The following is an 18,980-nucleotide window of genomic DNA, read 5'->3' as shown; positions in this document are numbered from 1 at the left end:
CAGAAGTAGTTTTCAGTGATAAATCCTCTTGTGATAAAGCAGAATATAGCTAGCCGTTCAGTGGGATGATAATATGAGAAAATTATGACTGCATTCAGGAGATGACAGGTGGCCTGAATTACACCTTAATTATTATTTTAAAATCTATGAAAATATACATTTACAGAGTTGAGTCAGTTTATTTTCCCACTGATACATCAACTAGTGAACATGACAAAAGCTTTCACATTAATTATGATGACTACTTCCTTAATGAAGTGCAAAAATGTTTGTGTAATTTAATTCAGTCTCTTGAACTAGGTTACAGTTTGTCACTCCGAAAGCAGGACTTTCTTGCTTATTCTTACAGTAAGTTAGTTCAGCTCCAACAGATGAACAGCTTATCATCCTGTAACACCAGTCAAAATCAATGTTAATGATAAAAATGATTTAACATTAATAACCTAAATACTGTGTTAACATGGAATGTATTTTAAAATAAGCAAACAATAGCCACTCAGTTTTATCAATGTGTAGCTTTTTAACCATCACAGGATCTCAAAAGGTACCCAGTGCATAAAATAAGAAACCAAATAATAGATTTGTTTCTCAAAATTACTGTGTACTTCCAACTTATAATTTCTAGCCCTTGGAATACTCACAGAAATCAACTCTAGTCATTTCAGTAAGTTAAATACATTCTAAAGACCTTACAGGATCAAGTCTATCAGGAGAAAATACTTCTAGCTACAGATTTTATTCCTTGGCAATATGATGTGGATAGAGCAACAATGATAATTATATTTTAACCATTCTTTCAGTCTGCCTAATACAACACCAATAACTACGAGCCAGAGAAAATGAAATTATTTAATTATGTAATCTTTCTTTAAACAGCAAATAATTTCATCATCTACTTTAGCAAAAAAATTACCACTCTTTATCAATCACTGCATCTGTGAACAACATTTGTCCTCCAAGCCAAAATAATCTATACAAAACCTTTTGACTCCCTCTTTATTCTAACTCCCCATAAAAAGAGTTTGTGGTACAAAGAATTTTGTACAAGATGGAAGTTGGGATATACTTATATTGATTCAGACCCACAGCAAGAGAGAAAATAAGGATGAAATTAGAAATTACATCTTCAGATTACCACTTAAGAAAAGAAAAATAATGGTTTCATACAGGAGAGTAGTCATAATTCATTGGCGTGAAACATTCTAGAGGAAGCTTAATATCCTTACACTGGAAAAGTCTGGTATCAGATGTGGAATAGTTGTATAGAAGTACCTATCATAAAGCAAACCTGTTCAAAATAGTAATAATATCAACAATAATTACTGACATTAATTTAATGTAAAAATAATGTAATAAATTAAACATTCTTTGAAATTACTTTTTTTTAATTGACAAAGATATATCTATAGATAGATATCAATAAATGAAGAATCATTCTTATCCTGCCCTATGCCAGTGATTTCCAAAAGCACTTTATATTCTCATTTTATCCTTGAAAGATGCAGTTCCTGAAATAAGCACAAGAGATTTCAGTTACTCATTTCATCACCTGTAGATTTCAGACTCAGTAGGCCAAGCTGCAGAAGAATTAAGTCTGGAGTTTTAAAAGCAGCTTCAAAACCTAAAATACTGAAGAATAATCACCAAAATAATTAGAAAAGTGAAGAAAATTGCTTTTCAAAGTTTTTATGACAAATAATGGAAATATCATTTTATGAGTTATACAGCTAGTCTAGACATAAAAGTACAGACCACAAAGTATATCATACAGTCAGGACATACAGCACTTCATTTCTGATTGATCACAATTAATTACAATTATCTACTCTTTCAACTTTAGACAACTTTTGAGGCACATTATCCAAGAAAAGATCTGCAGTACACAGAGATAGCAGATCAAAGTTAACTATGATGAGCCATCTAGTTTTGGAAGGATTTCAAGGTGTTATCTAGCTAAGCTGGAAAAGTCAGTACAACTGTTTGAGCCTACACCAAATTCTTTCTTCTGACTACATGATTTGTAACATAGGCAGATTTTAATTCTCTGGACAATTCATGAAGCTTTTAATTTCCTGTTATTATACATTTCTCATTTTGTCACACTATCAAAGGTCCTGTATATTTATTTTCATAAATATAAAATTATCTTTTTTGAGGTAACTAGTCTTATATAAATTTGGGAGCATTCTATAAATTGACCCTAATGAAAGACAGTGGATACATCAGCAATTGTGTAATTGGGTATTATTAGATTGTAATAAAATGGACAGAATATCAACTGAGAGGTGATCCTCACTTCTTCAATTTATAGTTCATTAAAAAAGATGTGGAATATTATTCCCTTTTTCTCTTTTATTTTCTTTCTGTACATCATCCCTACATCTCATCTTAGTCCCTAAATACTTCCATAAAGCAAGTTCTTTCTAAGTGATGATGCAATGTTCCTTGCATGTTTTTTCAGACTTTGTATCAGTGATATAAAATATTTTCAAGGGTTCCTTAACTTGGCCTCCTACAAAAATATACAGTCCTGGAATACCATGAGAAATCTCAGCATACAGTTTAATACCAGTATTATTTGCACACATAACCAATGCACGCAGAACCAGAACTTTAGAAATCAAGATTTCCACCTTTAGATCTCTATTCCTGCATTATGTGTCACATTTCAGAAAAAGGAAAATTTTCAAGTAAAAATCATGCATTAAATCGTAGCATTGTGTATCCTAGATATACCTAATAATTGCAGATCTCTATACTTAAAGAGCATTAAATAGCACATAATTGTTTGTGTGATCACTTATACTTTTTTGTAGGCAGGAAGGAAACTTAGTTATTATACTCAGATTATTAAATCAATCAGAAAGCCTAAAAAGAAGTTATTACAAAGAAAAAAAAAAAACAGAGAGAGAAGGGGGAGGAAGCACTTAATAGTAATTTTATTTTTTCTGCTTAGAGCTGGATCCTAAAAGGAAATTCACAAACTTCTCAAATGAAGAACCATCTTTTGGAATTCCTGACATATCAAGACAGACTGACAGAGCTGGGACTGTTCAGCCTGGAAAAGATGTGGAGGTATCTTACTAAGGTGTATGAAAACCTGGTAAGGACAGGGATAGAGGCATACTCTTCTTAAGTGTGGCCCAATGAACACAAATTGAAATACAGGAAATTCCATTGAAAAGTAAAAAAAAATCCAACATTATTTTGAGAGCAGTCAAACACTGGAACAAGTTGCAAAGAGGCATCGTGGTGTCTCCATCCTCAAAGATACTCACAGAATCTCAAGTGTACCCAGGCCTGAACTACCTGCTCTGTGTGATTTTACTTCGACCAGGGGAGGCTGGACTAGGGGACCTCCCATGGTGCCTGACAACCTCAACTCTTCAGTGTTTTTCTGTATATACAGTCAAAATATGGAGTAAAAGTTTACAATCAGCAAGATTTTTCTCGTATCAACTATGTGGCAGCACATAACAATGGCACCTACATCATCTATTGCAGTTATCACAGTTTTTTCTTGGTAGGGCTCTTTCAGTAGTTTTGGTACTTATTTACAATGTAGATCCACAAATGTTCATTGTTTTGAACTCATAGGATCATATTGTAAGTCTATTTTTATACTTGCCTGTCCATAAAATGCTGGAATGACTGTCATGTAGCAGTGCTGTCATGATGCTCTTTATCTTTGCTGAACCTTTGCATACCTCATGGAACACTAGGCCCCAGTTCTTGCTTCTATCAGTGTTATTGTTTGCAATTTTTGTGCTGTTTGAGACTCAACACTACCACAATGGGAGAAAGTCATACCACTCCTTCTGTGGTAAGCCATGTAATGTGAAACCAGTTCAAACTTAGTAGCGATTGCATTTAAACCTTTCTTCTTTTGCAAGAGACTCACAAAGCATTACCATCCTAACAGGATTTGATGAACAATAATCTTACATATGCCTACTTCCTTTAATTTTGAATTATTTTCTTCTATTTTTTTTAATCATCATTTTAAAAAGATCAGCATCTGGTTTTGTGGGCTGATCCTCTAGGAAATTTGATCTCTGGTTTTAGTACCATATATTTTTATTGTTAACTTGTTATGACCAGCTTTAAAGGACCAGAGAGGAATTGGATACTTTTAGGCATTAGTTGTGGTTTTAAACTGCTTTCTCAAAATAAAAAATTGAGAGGCGATCTGCTCTTAGATACTAGCTGTAACACAAAACCCCGAATGATACTGTTGACAAGGTTTCCTTTCCTGTCTCCCTCTTTTTGGCCTGCTTATTTGTCTCTGACTTCTTTCATCTCCTTTCTACTTTTCACATGCATTTTTTTCTTTGATATTTTCCTGCCTTGCTTCCCCCAAATACTTTCCCTTTGCTTCTGCAATTTTTGATCTCTCCCTCATGAACATGAATGTTTCCACCCTATAAAAACTTTCATTCTCTCCCCACACAGATCCCATCTACTATTCTCATGATGCATTCACTCTGCACGATCTCTATTTTCTATACTAGATTTTATCCTGTAAATTCTACTGTATTTTAATCTCAATTCTTTTTTTTTTACTGGTCACACCTGCCCAGACTGCCACTGTGAGTCCTACTTGCCTGATGTTTTCCCATACTCCCCTATGTTCTCAGTCTCATCCCTCCTTCCTTCTCCTTATTTTATACCTCTCTCTTACCAATCTTTGTTGGTTGACCTCTCTTCATTTTGTCACTCTTCTTCATCTTTAAAAAACTGTAAATTTCAATTTAAATATTTCTAGCTATGTGTCTATCTCATCATGTAAAGCAACTTCTGAGCCTAAGGGCAAAGTACAGGCCCGCTTTTGTCCACTGAGATAAGCTTTCTTCACTCTCCTCCTTCCTCCAGATGAGATATTTACATCCAAACCATTTCTGGTATTTGGTGTTTCCTGAACTGAACATTTCTTTTGGGAATTGTAGTCCTCTGAGACCAAAACCATGCCAAAGATCATGCTCATACTTAGAGAGACATGTGATCATGGGCATGTACTGAAACATCCACCCATCCATCTGGTCCACAAGATCAAGTAATCTTCCTCTCTATTTGATCTGTCCAGAGAAAATCTGTGTTAGAGACTGAGCCATGCAAATAAGTGGAAAGCGACTGAGTAGAAGCTCAGGTGGGCTTTGTTGAAACAAGTCCCAGAGTTTAACTGGTCTGTAACATGAAAAGAGAAGATGTGGCACCACCAACAGCTTGACTGTTGGGTGCCTCCATCTTTGGCTGACTGTTCATCTCCTCCCTGCAATACAGCCTTTCTTAATTTCACTGTGTATAAGAGCAAGCCACTGCTAGGAGATGGTATAGTAACTTTCAAAAGAAAATAGTAGTATGAGAATCAGATTGTTACAGGACTTTACATTGGTGTAAGGCCTCAGGAGACATATCAAAAATAGAATTTCAGGATGAAAAATTAAGAAAGACATGTGTGCAGCATGAAGTTATTTTAACTAACTTGGTTTCTTCAGGCAACTATATTCATGATGACATTATCTAATGAAGCAAAGCAGCAAAGAAAAAGCAGAAGGTATCGGATCTATTAAAAATTAACAGGGAGATTATTGTCTAATGATAGGTAATTCATGCTTTGAAAGGTTTTTGTTTATAAAGAAAGAGAACAGAGGGGAAAAATCATAAAGGATTATTATTTGTTCAGTTATTTTGAAGTACTAGGCTGCCATGATTTCCATTATATCCAACATGTTTGTGTACCAATAAGGTGACATTAGGGGAACTATTGTGATATTTGTGTGCTGCTTTACTAGACTGTTAATCTATTAACAAGTGGATACAAGCTATGAATTCAAACAATTGTCCATGTGAAGGTGTTTCTAGTGATCCTACCTGTTGGCGGGATGATTCCAGGAGACATTAGGCCTGGGACAGAATGTGGCATGATATGAGAATTCTCTGGGGAGGTGACACTTTGAGTCCTCTTAGGAGGCCTTCCAGGTCTAGAACTGAAACAAACAGACAAAAAAATTTTTACAATTAAGCTGTTGTCTTACACATCATTTCAAAGTTGTTTCAAGTGGTAACATGGACTGTAAATAAATTTGTTTCAAGGACGGTTGCTTTTGCAGTTAGATGTAATAGACTTCCATCACTAATTAGATTACATGCTGAATTCATTTTCCTCATTGAAGATCAGCCGCTCTTGATGCATAATTCATAGCCTGCACCTCGTTACCTGCTTCTTCATATTAATATCTATACACAGTTTGAATTGCCTCGTTTGCATATGCTAAAGTTCTGCATGCAGCCTTCAGCACGAAAATTATGCACTAACTTGTAATAATTATTACAGTCAGCCTGCTATTGATTTATGAGACTTTTAAAAACCAAATATGTGTAGTACTTGTAATGAATGATATTTTAAGGTTCTTCAGGAAATTAAAAGGCAATGGCTGCCTAAGGAAATGTTCTGCTTGTTTGATTTAATACTACAGTTAGCTGGGAGGTGGAATGAAAGAGTGATTCAGACCTATAGCACATTTTTCGATGATATGTTTTATTACTTCGCACTGCTAGCCTGATATCTAGATGATAAATGACAATACATATCTAATGTGTGAAAAGGTCTTGCAATTTCTTTATTTTTTGTCATTTAAAAGATAAGTCAAGTTATCATTTAACCCTTATTCTATTTAAAGTGAAAATCTCACTAAGACACCTTACTTTAAATATACTACTTTATGTCAGAAAGGACTCGGAATTATTTGTAAGATATTGTTGAGCAACCACCATCACAGCAACTTACATGTGTCCAGTACAGAAAAATAAATGGCTTCAGGTTTAAGTGCTCCTTGTCTGTTTAATGCTCACATGCACAACTTTCCACCTCCTGGACTGCCTAAGTAGCATACAAATTAGATACGGATGACAATGAAAATACTTATTGCCCACGTACATACAAATATGTACCTGCTCGTACAATGTATATCCAAAGGCTTGTGCTCCTATGTACAGATCTATGTACATGGTGCTACTGCAACATCCTGTAACTGCTCATTTAGGGAACACTGTGGAGTAACTTCACAGAATAAGGGGATGTGCTGCTCTAGAACTGCAGTGTTAACCTATGATCTGCCAAACATTTGAAGTTCTTCATTTGTTTCAGAACAAGAAAAAAAAGAATGGTGGGTATGAAAGGTTTTGCTCCTTGGGTCCTCATAGTAACAAAACTCTAATCAGTCCCAGGTATGCTGGGACTGCAGAATGAGGCAGATAATAAAATACCTCTGTTTTCTGTTCTTATTAGTTTCCATTGTGTTTGGAAATACCTTCTTTTGTTTTCCTTTTTTGGCACCTTCTGCAACCTAACTTTAATAAACCAAAAACAATCAAAGTACAGAGCATTTTCTTGAAGTTTAATGACTCAAGGCATTGAGTCATTAACCTTAACTGATCATTAATTCCCAACTTAATGTCCTGATCTGAGGTCATTATTAAAATTATAAGCTTGGTAATTTCTTTGATTGGTTTGGGATTTTTGATTTTCTTTATAATAAACAAAATTTTCATTTGTTCAAAACTAAAAGAAAAACAGCTGTAGAAAAAGAATATTGTCTTATTCCAGCTCACAAAACCAAATTAAGTGTCTTCGGGTTTTGATATTTCCTTTGTGATTTACAATAAAAATAAACATCCCATGAATACATATAAAACTGAACAAAAGATTATAGACAAAAATTATCTGATTTAAATGGAGTGTTTCTAATATATTCACCCACCAAAAATGCCACTATGTAGGAAAACTTTAATGGTTTCATTTAAGTATCTATGATGAAGTACTCAAATCACTATTGTGATATGATTATTGAAGGGTCTGACAACAGCATAACAGAACACAAGCAGGGTAATGTGGCATGATGCACAATGTACCAATGACTTCCAGGTCTTTAAAAAAAACAAGTTCACACCTGCAAAGACTGTCTTTGATGTTTACTACCAAGTATAGCCATGGTGAAGCCTGCATGCTTTTGCCTTTGATTTTGAGGAATAAAACCACCCCTCTTCAAAGCCTAAGGGAAGACAGTCATGGACCAAATCTATAAACAAAGGTCAGCAGCAAATTATAGGTGAGTGATACTGAAGTACCCAAGGCAGAACTCTTCCTTTGGTCACTTTCTACAATCAAGTTGCTTGTGCTATTGTATACAAAGGTGGAGGGGGGCGGGGGGAGGGGGCCACACTCTAAGCCATAAACGAGTCCAGAACCCAACTCCATTCCATGATTTGTTTTAAAGTTTACCAAGCAAGTGTTTTCATAAAGTCCTAAACTCCCAATTCCAATCTTACTAATAATATTTCACACAGTAGATGGTTGGGCACTGGAACAGGTTCCCCACGGAAGTGGTCACAGCACCAAGCCTGACAGTTCAAGGAGTGTTTGGACAATGCTCTCAGACACATGGTGTGACTTGGGGATGGTCCTCTGCAGGGCCAGGAGATGGGCTTGATGATCCTTATGGAGCCCTTCTAACTCAGCTTCTGTGATTCTATTTAAAGGAAATTTCTGAGAAGGAAACCTATTTAATAGGTTAAATAGGTTAAAAATTGAATTTTTAAATGACACTAGTTCCAATCTACTATTAAAAGGCCTTTATCTATTTAAGAAATGGGTTTTTTTCTTATAACAAGGCAGAAAAACACTGTAAGACACATTAAGAATTATTTCTTAAGGCCTGGAAGATCTGATTTAGAGGCACTATGCAATACACAATTAAAATTAATAAATCTAATTGTCCTTAATAACTGATTAAGTAACAATACTTGACTTAATTTGTTAGTTGTCATTTGTTATGCATTTGTTTCATTAACCAAACTACTAACTTGAAACACTGCCATTTTGTAAGATTTGTTTTCAAACTATATGAATTGCAAGTATTTTGTATGAATCATTACCAAAGTTGTGAGGAAAATGGTATGAAAAAATTACTTTAAAAAATAATCACTCTGACTAGAATTAAAAACTTGCATGTTGTTTTGTAGTTCATTATCATTTTTATAGCTATATGATAAACTCTTTTAAAAAAAACCATCAAAAGCATAGCAAATTAGTTTAACTATCATAAACAGGGCGATAAAAATAGCTTAATAAATCATTTTGTTGGTATTTTTCATAAACTTGAGTAAAGACGTATTTACTTTTAGATTAGGACATGTTCATTTTCGTTCCAAGATAAGAAACCTTCAAAACACTCATATTCCTATTTTGTATCAAAATCAGTAGATTTGTCTTCAGTATGAAAACAAAATACAATTTAAATAGCTACGAGTTGATTTATTACGTAAAAGATACATTTAAATGCCAGAGCAATGTAAGCTGTTCTTCTAGCTGATGACACTGAGATACAAAAATCATCATTTAAAAGCTGATGACAATATTATTTTTACTCAAATTTAGATTTTGTATGTAAGCTTTTATAGACATATAAAAGACATTGTAAGATTTTGTCTTTCATCTGAATACAATTATTGGAAGAACTACACTGGTTTTGCCGAAAGCACATTTCAGTTCTTCTGGAAATGCTAATTATCTCAATGGATAAACTATTCAAAGATGACCCATTTTGATTTTGAAGATGTCTAAAGTCTGGATTTTTTAGAGCTAGGACAAACAGTCTGAAATGCCAAAGCCCCTAAAGCCAAAGTAAGTCTTGTGAATACCCAGGGTCATAGTACAGATAAGTCAAGGAGTGTTTTGGGACTCCACAAGAAGACACTGGAAGAAACAGCTACATCTGGAAGTCATAGCTGATCTTCCTGTCTACCATTTCATTCTTTGAAGAGTAAATTAGAGAAAGCAGAAATTAGACAATATCAACAAAGATCCAAGGAAGCCACAATGATTAAATGTTTTAAAGACCTGGGGAGAAGTCTATAGGGAAGTAAACTGTTCATTGCTTACCCATTAGAAAAGACATGCAATAGATTGACATTCTGCTTTCAGAAATATGAATGCCAGGTATTTTCTGCTCTAAATCTTAAATTTTCATAGTGAGATAACATATGTTGAAGAAGTAGATGAAACCTTTCTATAGGACTATGTATTATTAACTTAGTAGTCACATTTTTAAAGTGAAGTACCTAAATGTATTTATTCCCATGAAAACCCATCTGCCTTCTATAAACTTGTGTCAGTTTGTGATAAAATTTTCAGACTTTTTTCAAGTCTTAAAAGACATTCCCACAGACAACTAATCTTTATTTTTGTAGAAATTATCATGATTTACAGTTACAATATGCCATTATGTGAATGAGGAACTCAAGGTGCAGATTAGTGAATCTTGAAAGTCTCAAATATTTTCTTCATTAACATCAGCTAATTAGATAACCAGAGCACTTTCCAGAATGACTGAAAATAAATCCATCCATTTTCAGCCAGATTTGTATTTCGTCCCTTCAATTTCATAAATACATCAAGGAATACTATGACTGTAGCATTTTCATCTTTGAAGAAAAAGGGTGTATATGTCTACTGCACTGTGATTAGCATGAGAAGCAATTGAGAATACATTTAAAGCTGAGGATATGGTTATTTTTTGGTCTTTTGATCAACATATATTAGTCTTACATCCTTCCTGTGTTATCAAATCTAGAAAACAACAGATGGTTAATTTAAGAATAAAAAAATTGAAGAATCAGTGTTCTTTATCAGTTAAAATGTTGTGCTTTGATAATATTTTTAAAGTTTTACTTAATTTCAGTTTTATTATCAAGTATGAGCTCGCTCCTGGAAATGTTTTGATAGTGCTAAAGAATTAAAAGCAGACATAATCAACAGAAAACCTGGTCCTGTACAATCACATGAAAAGAGACAACGGGACAATAGTATGGACTTATCTGCTTGGCTTTAAAAGTAACCAGGCTGCATTCAGCTCTTATTATTATCTTCCAGAAGACAGACTTTACTTTAAAATTTAAGGGTCTCATCCTTGAAAGCCTTAGATGTGTAGGCCTCCTACTGATTTCCGTTAAGACTTTAGAGCACCAAGGAAGGCATTGGCTCCAAAACAGCTGAAAGTCTTCATGAGTAGCAAATAACTCTAAGAGTATGTCACTAGCATTTTACAGATGACTAATTGCACAGCAAAACATGTACTAGGAAATGAAAAGTTGAAAAATGTTGGGATAATTCTGTGATTTATCTTTCTCATGTCCTGATTTTGAGGAACAATTGTGAAATATTAACATTCGATTTACAAAGTTTCACTCTTTAAAATAATTTTTATTAAACACATGAAGCGCCCCTAAAGAAAATTGCAAGTCTGACCAGCAGTGAGAAGGTAAATTGCCTTTCCTGACAAAATTAATTAATTTCAGGGTTTGTTTTCTACATTTAAAGTTTTATTTTTAATCTTGTCTGTGAGCAAGTTTAGTGCACAGAAATACTGTCCTCATCTGTAGCTGGGCAAACATGATGCAGTGAAGTTACCATTGGCCAGGCAGTTTTATAGTCAGTAATACTGGGGATTGGCTGGAAAAGTTATGTTCCAGAGGTCATAGGCAGCAAATCTGTAACAAGCATTTGCTGTATTTATTTAATGTATTTTTAAAGTTCTCAGAACTGCCTAAAACAGCTTTGAATATCAATACCAATTTTAGCTACATCAGTGTTTCTGCATCTCATTTTCATTTTGAAAATCTATGCTTTATTTTTCATCTGTTCCATCTCCCCTTAGTGCTTCAAAGCCTGACACAGAACTTTTGACCTCAAAGAAGATGGCTGAATAAAATTTAGGTGATCAGCCACTGGAAGCAGTTATTATGTGCTCGCCATACAATGGACACTGCAAAAGGGCCAAAGGTGTCACTTGCTGACTTAATGCAAAGGCAGGGGTGCCCTGTGACAACCTGTAACCACAGGCAGTGGACTTTTCCACATGGTACTTCTGGGTTTTGGGATAGCTTCTATGCCGCTCTCATACGTGCAGCCTTCACACTAGCAAGACTTGAGCCAAGGGCGTGTCAGTACTGAAAAATAAGGTCTAGGAAGACTGACTAAAGCTTTTTGTGCAATTTAATTCCTTTGCTTGGAAAACACTTGCTTGCCAAGGTAACCTTCATAAATATTTCTAATGCACTGAACTAGCATTTTAAAGGAAAAAAAATGACAAAGTACATTGATCCAAACCTTATACTTTACTATTTTAGGTTTTCCCCTTCTGCTCCTGCTCAAAAACAAAGCAAAAAATGCAATTCTGAGACAGAGCATGCATTTGTTTTGGCAGTTAGTAAAACAACAATTAGAAGTCACACCATGTCCTTTTTACTTGCAGCAGTCTTGTAAAACAATAAAACTCTCAGTGCAATTACCTTAAATTTATTTTTCTTCTCACAGTTAAAGAGAAAATGTTCTCACGCAATAATTAGTGCTGAACTCATGATATATTAGGACTTACTGAGACAGCAAACAATGCTGATAAAAATAAATGCAAAGATCTGTTTCAAAATCTTCATAAAGAAGTGCATGAATGATCTTCAAAAGAATTAGGTTGTGTTGCAGGAGTGAGCAGTGGAGAAATCATGCTAATGAAATATTATTGCATTTCAGTTACAGAACACTTTACTGCTATTTTTGAACCAAAACGGCCTAAAGTGGATACTGTGTCAGAAATGCAGTACCAGTTTATCAGTGGAAGAAAAATAAATGGAAGAAAATACATTTCCCTTCCTATCCCATTCCAAAGTCATTTACCTCAGTAATACGGGAGCACTGGTTAGCCCTGGGATGCTACTCTTTTGCTGGGGTAGAAAAGACCTTGCTCAATTATTTTTTTTCCTAACAGAACTGTCATGCAAACAGCCTGTCATTTCCATCCTCCTCAACACTGCAGCCCAAATCACTCTGCTTTTCAGCAAGATTAGTAATATTCTTGATACAAGAGTATGAGATAAAGGTACAAGGTTGCTGTAATATATAAAATATATAAAATATATATTACAGCAACATCTGCCAGTTGTCCCTTGATGGTTAAGTCCTACTACAAACACAACAAAAGAATACAAGAAAAAGATTCTCCTTGACTGATCATATTACTTGAATATTTGAATGACCTAAAGGGCAAGAAAGGAAATAAAACCAATTAGAAATCTGAGTGTTACTGGAGTAAGTTACAGTACCAGCTTTGAATACAGCTGTGATTGTACATAAGCTCAAAATATTACTGACAGATGCCTGTTCTCTTAATGAAATTGAGATCTGTAAATCATCTATTGGAAAGGGAAAAATAGATAAGAAATTAGGCTAATTCTGTTGGGTGGCAGAATTATGATGTCAGAATTAAATTAAGTCAAAAAGTTCACTGCCTCATCTAATTAGCTGAAACACTAGATCTTCCTGAAAGTTCTTAAAACATTTAAGTATGTTGGCTCTCATGATTATGTAATAACTGTGAAACACAAGCTTCTGATGATGACAGCCATACAAGCTAGAGCTGAAAATAAGTCTCTGAATGAACAATGAAATGCAATTATTGAAGACAACTCATGCATAGATTCAAACCATATTGATATATTTTTTCCATCATATAAACCTTGCTTCAGAAACAGTACTCAGAAATCACAGAATTGGTGATCCTGAATAAAGTTATTTAGGAATACTGGCAATATCAACAAGAAAACCATGAAAATTTGTATTTGTTTCCTCTATTTCCACTGTTTCAGAATAATTCTGCAACTACCAATAAGGAAAAGATGAAGAAAAGAAAAAAGAAAAAAGAAAAAAGAAAAAAGAAAAAAGAAAAAAGAAAAAAGAAAAAAGAAAAAAGAAAAAAGAAAAAAGAAAAGAAAAGAAAAGAAAAGAAAAGAAAAGAAAAGAAAAGAAAAGAAAAGAAAAGAAAAGAAAAAAGAAAAGAAAAGAAAAGAAAAGAAAAGAAAAGAAAAGAAAAGAAAAGAAAAGAAAAGAAAAGAAAAGAAAAGAAAAGAAAAGAAAAGAAAAGAAAAGAAAAGAAAAGAAAAGAAAAGAAAAGGAGTAGTCACATAAAGTGCATGCTTCCCACAAAATGCTCTTTCTGTCAAGTTATAACAGATGCCTTTCCCATTTCACTCAACCTTACAGCATAAACCGCACCCAAAATTTAAATATGCAAGCTAAATGATTCCTTCTAACAGTGTTATTCACCCACATGAAACCCCAAACTATAACAGATGCAAAGCCTATTTTTTCCTCAACTGTTTTCATCTTTTCTTAGACTTTTAATTCTAAAAACATCCCCTCAAAACATCATCTACTATATATATTATAAAAATGTCAAGCATGGAGTTAATAGGCCAGAAAGGCAGGCTTGATCCACAATGACACAATCTAAAAGAATTTTAAGCTTTCATTTTTTTAAAAAAGTTTTTACTTTAAGTTGCTGAGATGATTCCTAGTGTGAAGCAAGCCTAACTGTTGTGGTTATGGCTGTTAGAGTCTGCATATGGCCTGAAACAATGATTTCAATGTATGAACTTTAGTTGGAATGAACAGTCCTGCTTCAAGGCTTGTTTTCCAACCATCTGTATTCATCTCTGCATATAACTTGCACATGTAATTACAAATTTGTGAACATAAATCAGATAATTGCATGTACAAATAACCAATTAGACTCAAAGCAAAAACAGGCCATATAACAGCATACTCCTCTTTTGAAAACATATATGACCATACATAACATAAGTAACTATTTTTATTTGAGAAATTTTTGTTTAACTTCTTTAGAAAAATATCATCTGATTTGTCTTCCATCAGGACATACTGGGGAGCGGCTGCCATTTGGAGAACCACTTTAAAAAAAGAGGAGAAACACTGCAAGAAAAAGCATCTACATAAGATGCAAGCCCACCATTGCTCCAGGGGTCACAGAACTAGTTGTTCATTACTGCCTGTATTAAATATAAAATACATAAACATCTCAAATGATGATTTAACCCAAAAAAAAAAAAAAAAAAGAGACGAAGAAGAAAAAAACTGTCCTATTCAAGGTATTTCGTGAAAATATTCTGGTTCTCCTGGCAGTTTGTAAAATTAATATGCTATTTTTATTCATAACAGTTGATAATGGAGTTCTATCCTATCAGTGTATCCACCGTAATATCTGAATGCACTCGTCAGTTAATTGGCCACAATTCTTTGTATGAAATGCTGAAACAAGTGAACTGTCACCTCTTTAATGAAGCTGCCTATATCTTAAACCCTTTGCCCTTTAAAAAACTCCTTATACTCAAAATGAAAAATTTTATTCTAGCTTCTGCCAGAGACTGTGGTTAATGTTCACTGCCCTTTATTCACCTTATTTTTAATTCTGAAAACCCACACTCATTAACTGTACACTTCCAAAGAATTGCTGGAACTGCCTAAATAAAAGCTTGAAAGTGACTTTTATTGTACATTTGAGAGTAACAGTAGTGATATGAAATACTGAAAAGACTCTGTCCTAGTCTGTACAGCTATAACTGCTCAGCTGGTGTAACACAGACTGATGGTATTCACTAAATGCAGTATTCACTAAAATCAAGAATTTAAACCTTTAAATAAGGCGGTCTGTATTTGCATATGTGTACAAATACAAAATAAGTATTAATCTAGTGATCAGCACTGAGCATTAAAAGGTACAAGTTTCTTTGAGCAGATGATATCTGGGATCAGAGTGAGCAGGTCTACTCTTTGAATGCAGTTCTATTTGATATCAATAAGCAAGTCCTAAACTAGAAGCTGAAGAATATGCACACCATTAGTTTCACCTCTGTCACTCGGACTTCAAGTTGCTTGCAACAGTAACCAGCTCTCAGTACAGCAATGGGTTTGTGCAACACCCAGCACAATACTCATCACTGAAAACCCATGCAGACCAAGAGATGGCCCTATCTTGTAGGGCCTATCCTTGTACTTGCCCTTTAACTGGTAAATCCTTGTGTGTACTCCAAAACAGAGCAAAATATGAACTCGTAGGGAAAAACTAAATTACAGTATACTCCAGGGGAATAAAACACCTGATCTGTGTACCCAAAATCTGTTTTGTGAAATCAAGATCCCAGGTGTGTTAGAGTGTTCCACCATTGCAAGCCTAGATGTAGATTTGCTTGGCCATTATACTCTACTATGGAATATTGTAAAACAAATTTGTACTTTATTTTACTTGTGCAAGGCATGGAACAGCAAGAATCAACCTCCCATTTTCCTTGCAGAGCAGCATCTATAAACATACGAACGGTAGCACAGTTTTCCCTCCAAAGCAGCAGTACTGTAGTAACTCAGACAATAAAGAATACCAATCCAAGACTCCTAAGTCCTAAAAAAAATAGAACCATAAAAAACAAGACAGTACTATAGGTCCAAATGGAAATATTGCAGTCATCCAACCAAAGACACTTTGATTTGTTAACCTTTCAACAATTCAAAAGTCATTCAGTGCATTTCTATTAAGCTACAGAAGATAAAATTTGGTGATACCTTAAAATACATCACCATAACCCTTAGTCAGTGTTTGAAGGTATGTTATTTGCAGGCCTGAAATGCAGTCAGTGCTCCAAGCTGTCCCTTAACCACCTTACGTAAAGTCTGCCCTATCAGAAATAACAGTCTGCTACTAATGTGTTATCCTAAGGAAACACTGAAAGGTTAATCAGTCATTTCTAAAAAGTAGTACAAGGAGTATGTTTTTAGATAACGGAGCTGACAAATGTATCTACTTCTGATAAGATTTTTTGAGTTATTATGATTACTTATATTTCATTGTAATTCTGGTAATTCCATTATGAATCTTCATACAATAGAATTACATAAGAAGATATCAAATAATCTATTTTATAGAAAAGCCTAAATAAATTACAGAGAAGTTTATTTTAATATGGATATATTCTATATTTACTCTGTGACTGAAAAAGGTACACATGCTCTACTAGTCCCTTTATCTCCCATCTTCAAAGTACATAATAAAGACATGCAGACTTTGAAATTAAGTCAAATTACTGTTGAATTGTGTCTGAAAAGACGTATTTCTTGAAAACATCCCACTTTAGCCAGAATAAAGAATTCCCAAAATAAAATTACCAAATTCATCAAGTTATTCTAGTGGTGCAAACGCATTCTCAATGATGAATTCTCAATAAGAAAACTCAAATTCAATTCATCCTTCCTTTTAAGAACTCACATCTTCAGCAGCATGGGACACATACCACGAATTTCATATAAGGGAATTTTAGTCAGGAATACAACTTCCAGAATGGGCAAAATGGCACCAAGACTTGCAGCACACTTTCCTGGGGCATACTACACCTGGCCAGTATGCACATCTGTATGATATCTGATTGACATACTCTGTGCCTGGCACATCTCCATACATAACATGCACACAGAGCTCTCTTTTGGCTCTGGCCATATAGCTCATAGCACAACAAGAACAAATCCTCACTGAACATTACGATGATAATGAAATACAAATTAATCACAATAATTACAAGCACATTTTCTATCTATGCCCAGAGTCAAGTTAGACAAGAGTTAAAGTAGGTGCCAATTCACGATTATATTTTGATTCATTATACTTCCTACTTTTCTCAAATATTTACCTCAGTTTCTTTTCTGTTTTCTTTCCAAGAAAACCTGACTTTTCTATTATTCTATCTTGCTTAGACACAGAAAAGCTCTGAAAATGTTGTCACATGCAAGTTAAGGGCTTAGGAATGAAAAATCATCCAAATCATCAAATTTGATCCCAATGATCAAAAAACAAAGGAGGTTTTTTTCCTGATTTTGTTCTAGCTGATGATCTCTGAATGTTAGACATGGTGATCAAATTGTCATGGATCACACTAGAGGTACGTTTTCATCAGAGTTTGCTCCAAGATACTATGTTTGTTTGAGACTTTGTTTTAGCTTTTGTAGTTTCAAGCTTCACTCCAGTACTAAAGATACTAAAGATACAAAAGAAAGACCTACTTGACCAAACCACATGCTTTCCCATGCTGTTTGTAAGTACTCCTGGCAGAACTGAGTTTGCATGGTAATGGATATCAAGGTCTTAAAAAAAAAAAAAAAAACAGCAGAAGACTGTCCCTTTTACAGAACAAGAATCAAATTAGACATGATCCTGTCCAGAAATGTACTTGGTTACATGTTTGGCTGAAAGTCAGAGTGATGTCTTCACAACTTTATAGCTCTCCAATACAAAAGCACTCCCAAGCTTTAACTGGACAGTGTGTTCATACAGTTTATCCAAAAAATTATCAATATTTGAAAAACAGAATACAGCAATAAAATAGCAAATTAGAAGAATTTCATATCAATCAATTATTCTTCTCTAAATTTTCTTGACATGGATAACAGATATATTCTGTTTTAATTGAACTGTATGAAGTGGCAAAGTATAATATGTTTGTAATGATGCTTTCTCATTTATTTCTCAGTATATCTTCATTATAGTATCTTTCGAAAGAGATAAACATTGTAAAGTTTTTAAGCAGTATGTGGAACAATAAAGCAGTCATTTGCTCCAATTTATCTGTTTATTCAACTTATGGGAAAAAAAAATTACAAGGCATGCTTTGGACTCCTGTGAGTAGGAGGTGTAGTCCTTGCAAGAGTGTTCTCTCTCACACAGTGACTGCTCACGTGAGATACGTTTGCTTGTATGGGTGTATATCATACATACATGTATATATAGGCCATATAGGGCAGCACACTCTCCGGGCACGGGAGTCTCTCGGCTGATAGAACCAAGGCAACAGGTGTTCTCATCTTCACACTAGGAATCACAGACATGCCAGTCTGAGGAGGTTTAGACTGGATATTTGAAAGAATTTCTTCACCAAAGAGGTTACCAAGTATCAGAACAGGCTGCCCTGAGAAGCTGAGTCACCATTCCCGGATGGATACAAAAGGCATGTAGCTGGGACGCTTAGGGACATGGTTTAGTGGTGGACTTGGCAGGGTTAGGTTAATGGATCCAATCTAAATGATTCTATGA

General features: G+C 34.5%; 1 protein-coding gene across 4 annotated transcripts in view; it reads right to left on the bottom strand.

Annotated features, from left to right (window-relative positions):
• Positions 1–18,980, bottom strand: part of DACH1 (dachshund family transcription factor 1) — a 357,124-nt gene that overhangs the window by 200,414 nt on the left and 137,730 nt on the right. For all 4 annotated transcript variants that reach the window (XM_069009250.1, XM_069009258.1, XM_069009277.1 and 1 more), the window contains exon 2: positions 5,872–5,987. In XM_069009250.1, the coding sequence (XP_068865351.1) occupies positions 5,872–5,987 (116 nt within the window). The remainder of the gene's footprint in view (positions 1–5,871; positions 5,988–18,980) is intronic.

The sequence above is a fragment of the Aphelocoma coerulescens genome, chromosome 1 (assembly GCF_041296385.1).
Source record: "Aphelocoma coerulescens isolate FSJ_1873_10779 chromosome 1, UR_Acoe_1.0, whole genome shotgun sequence".
NCBI classification, from domain to species: domain Eukaryota; kingdom Metazoa; phylum Chordata; class Aves; order Passeriformes; family Corvidae; genus Aphelocoma; species Aphelocoma coerulescens.
The sequence above is the reverse complement of the archived record's forward strand: the minus strand, read 5'-3'. Positions and strand labels throughout refer to the sequence as shown.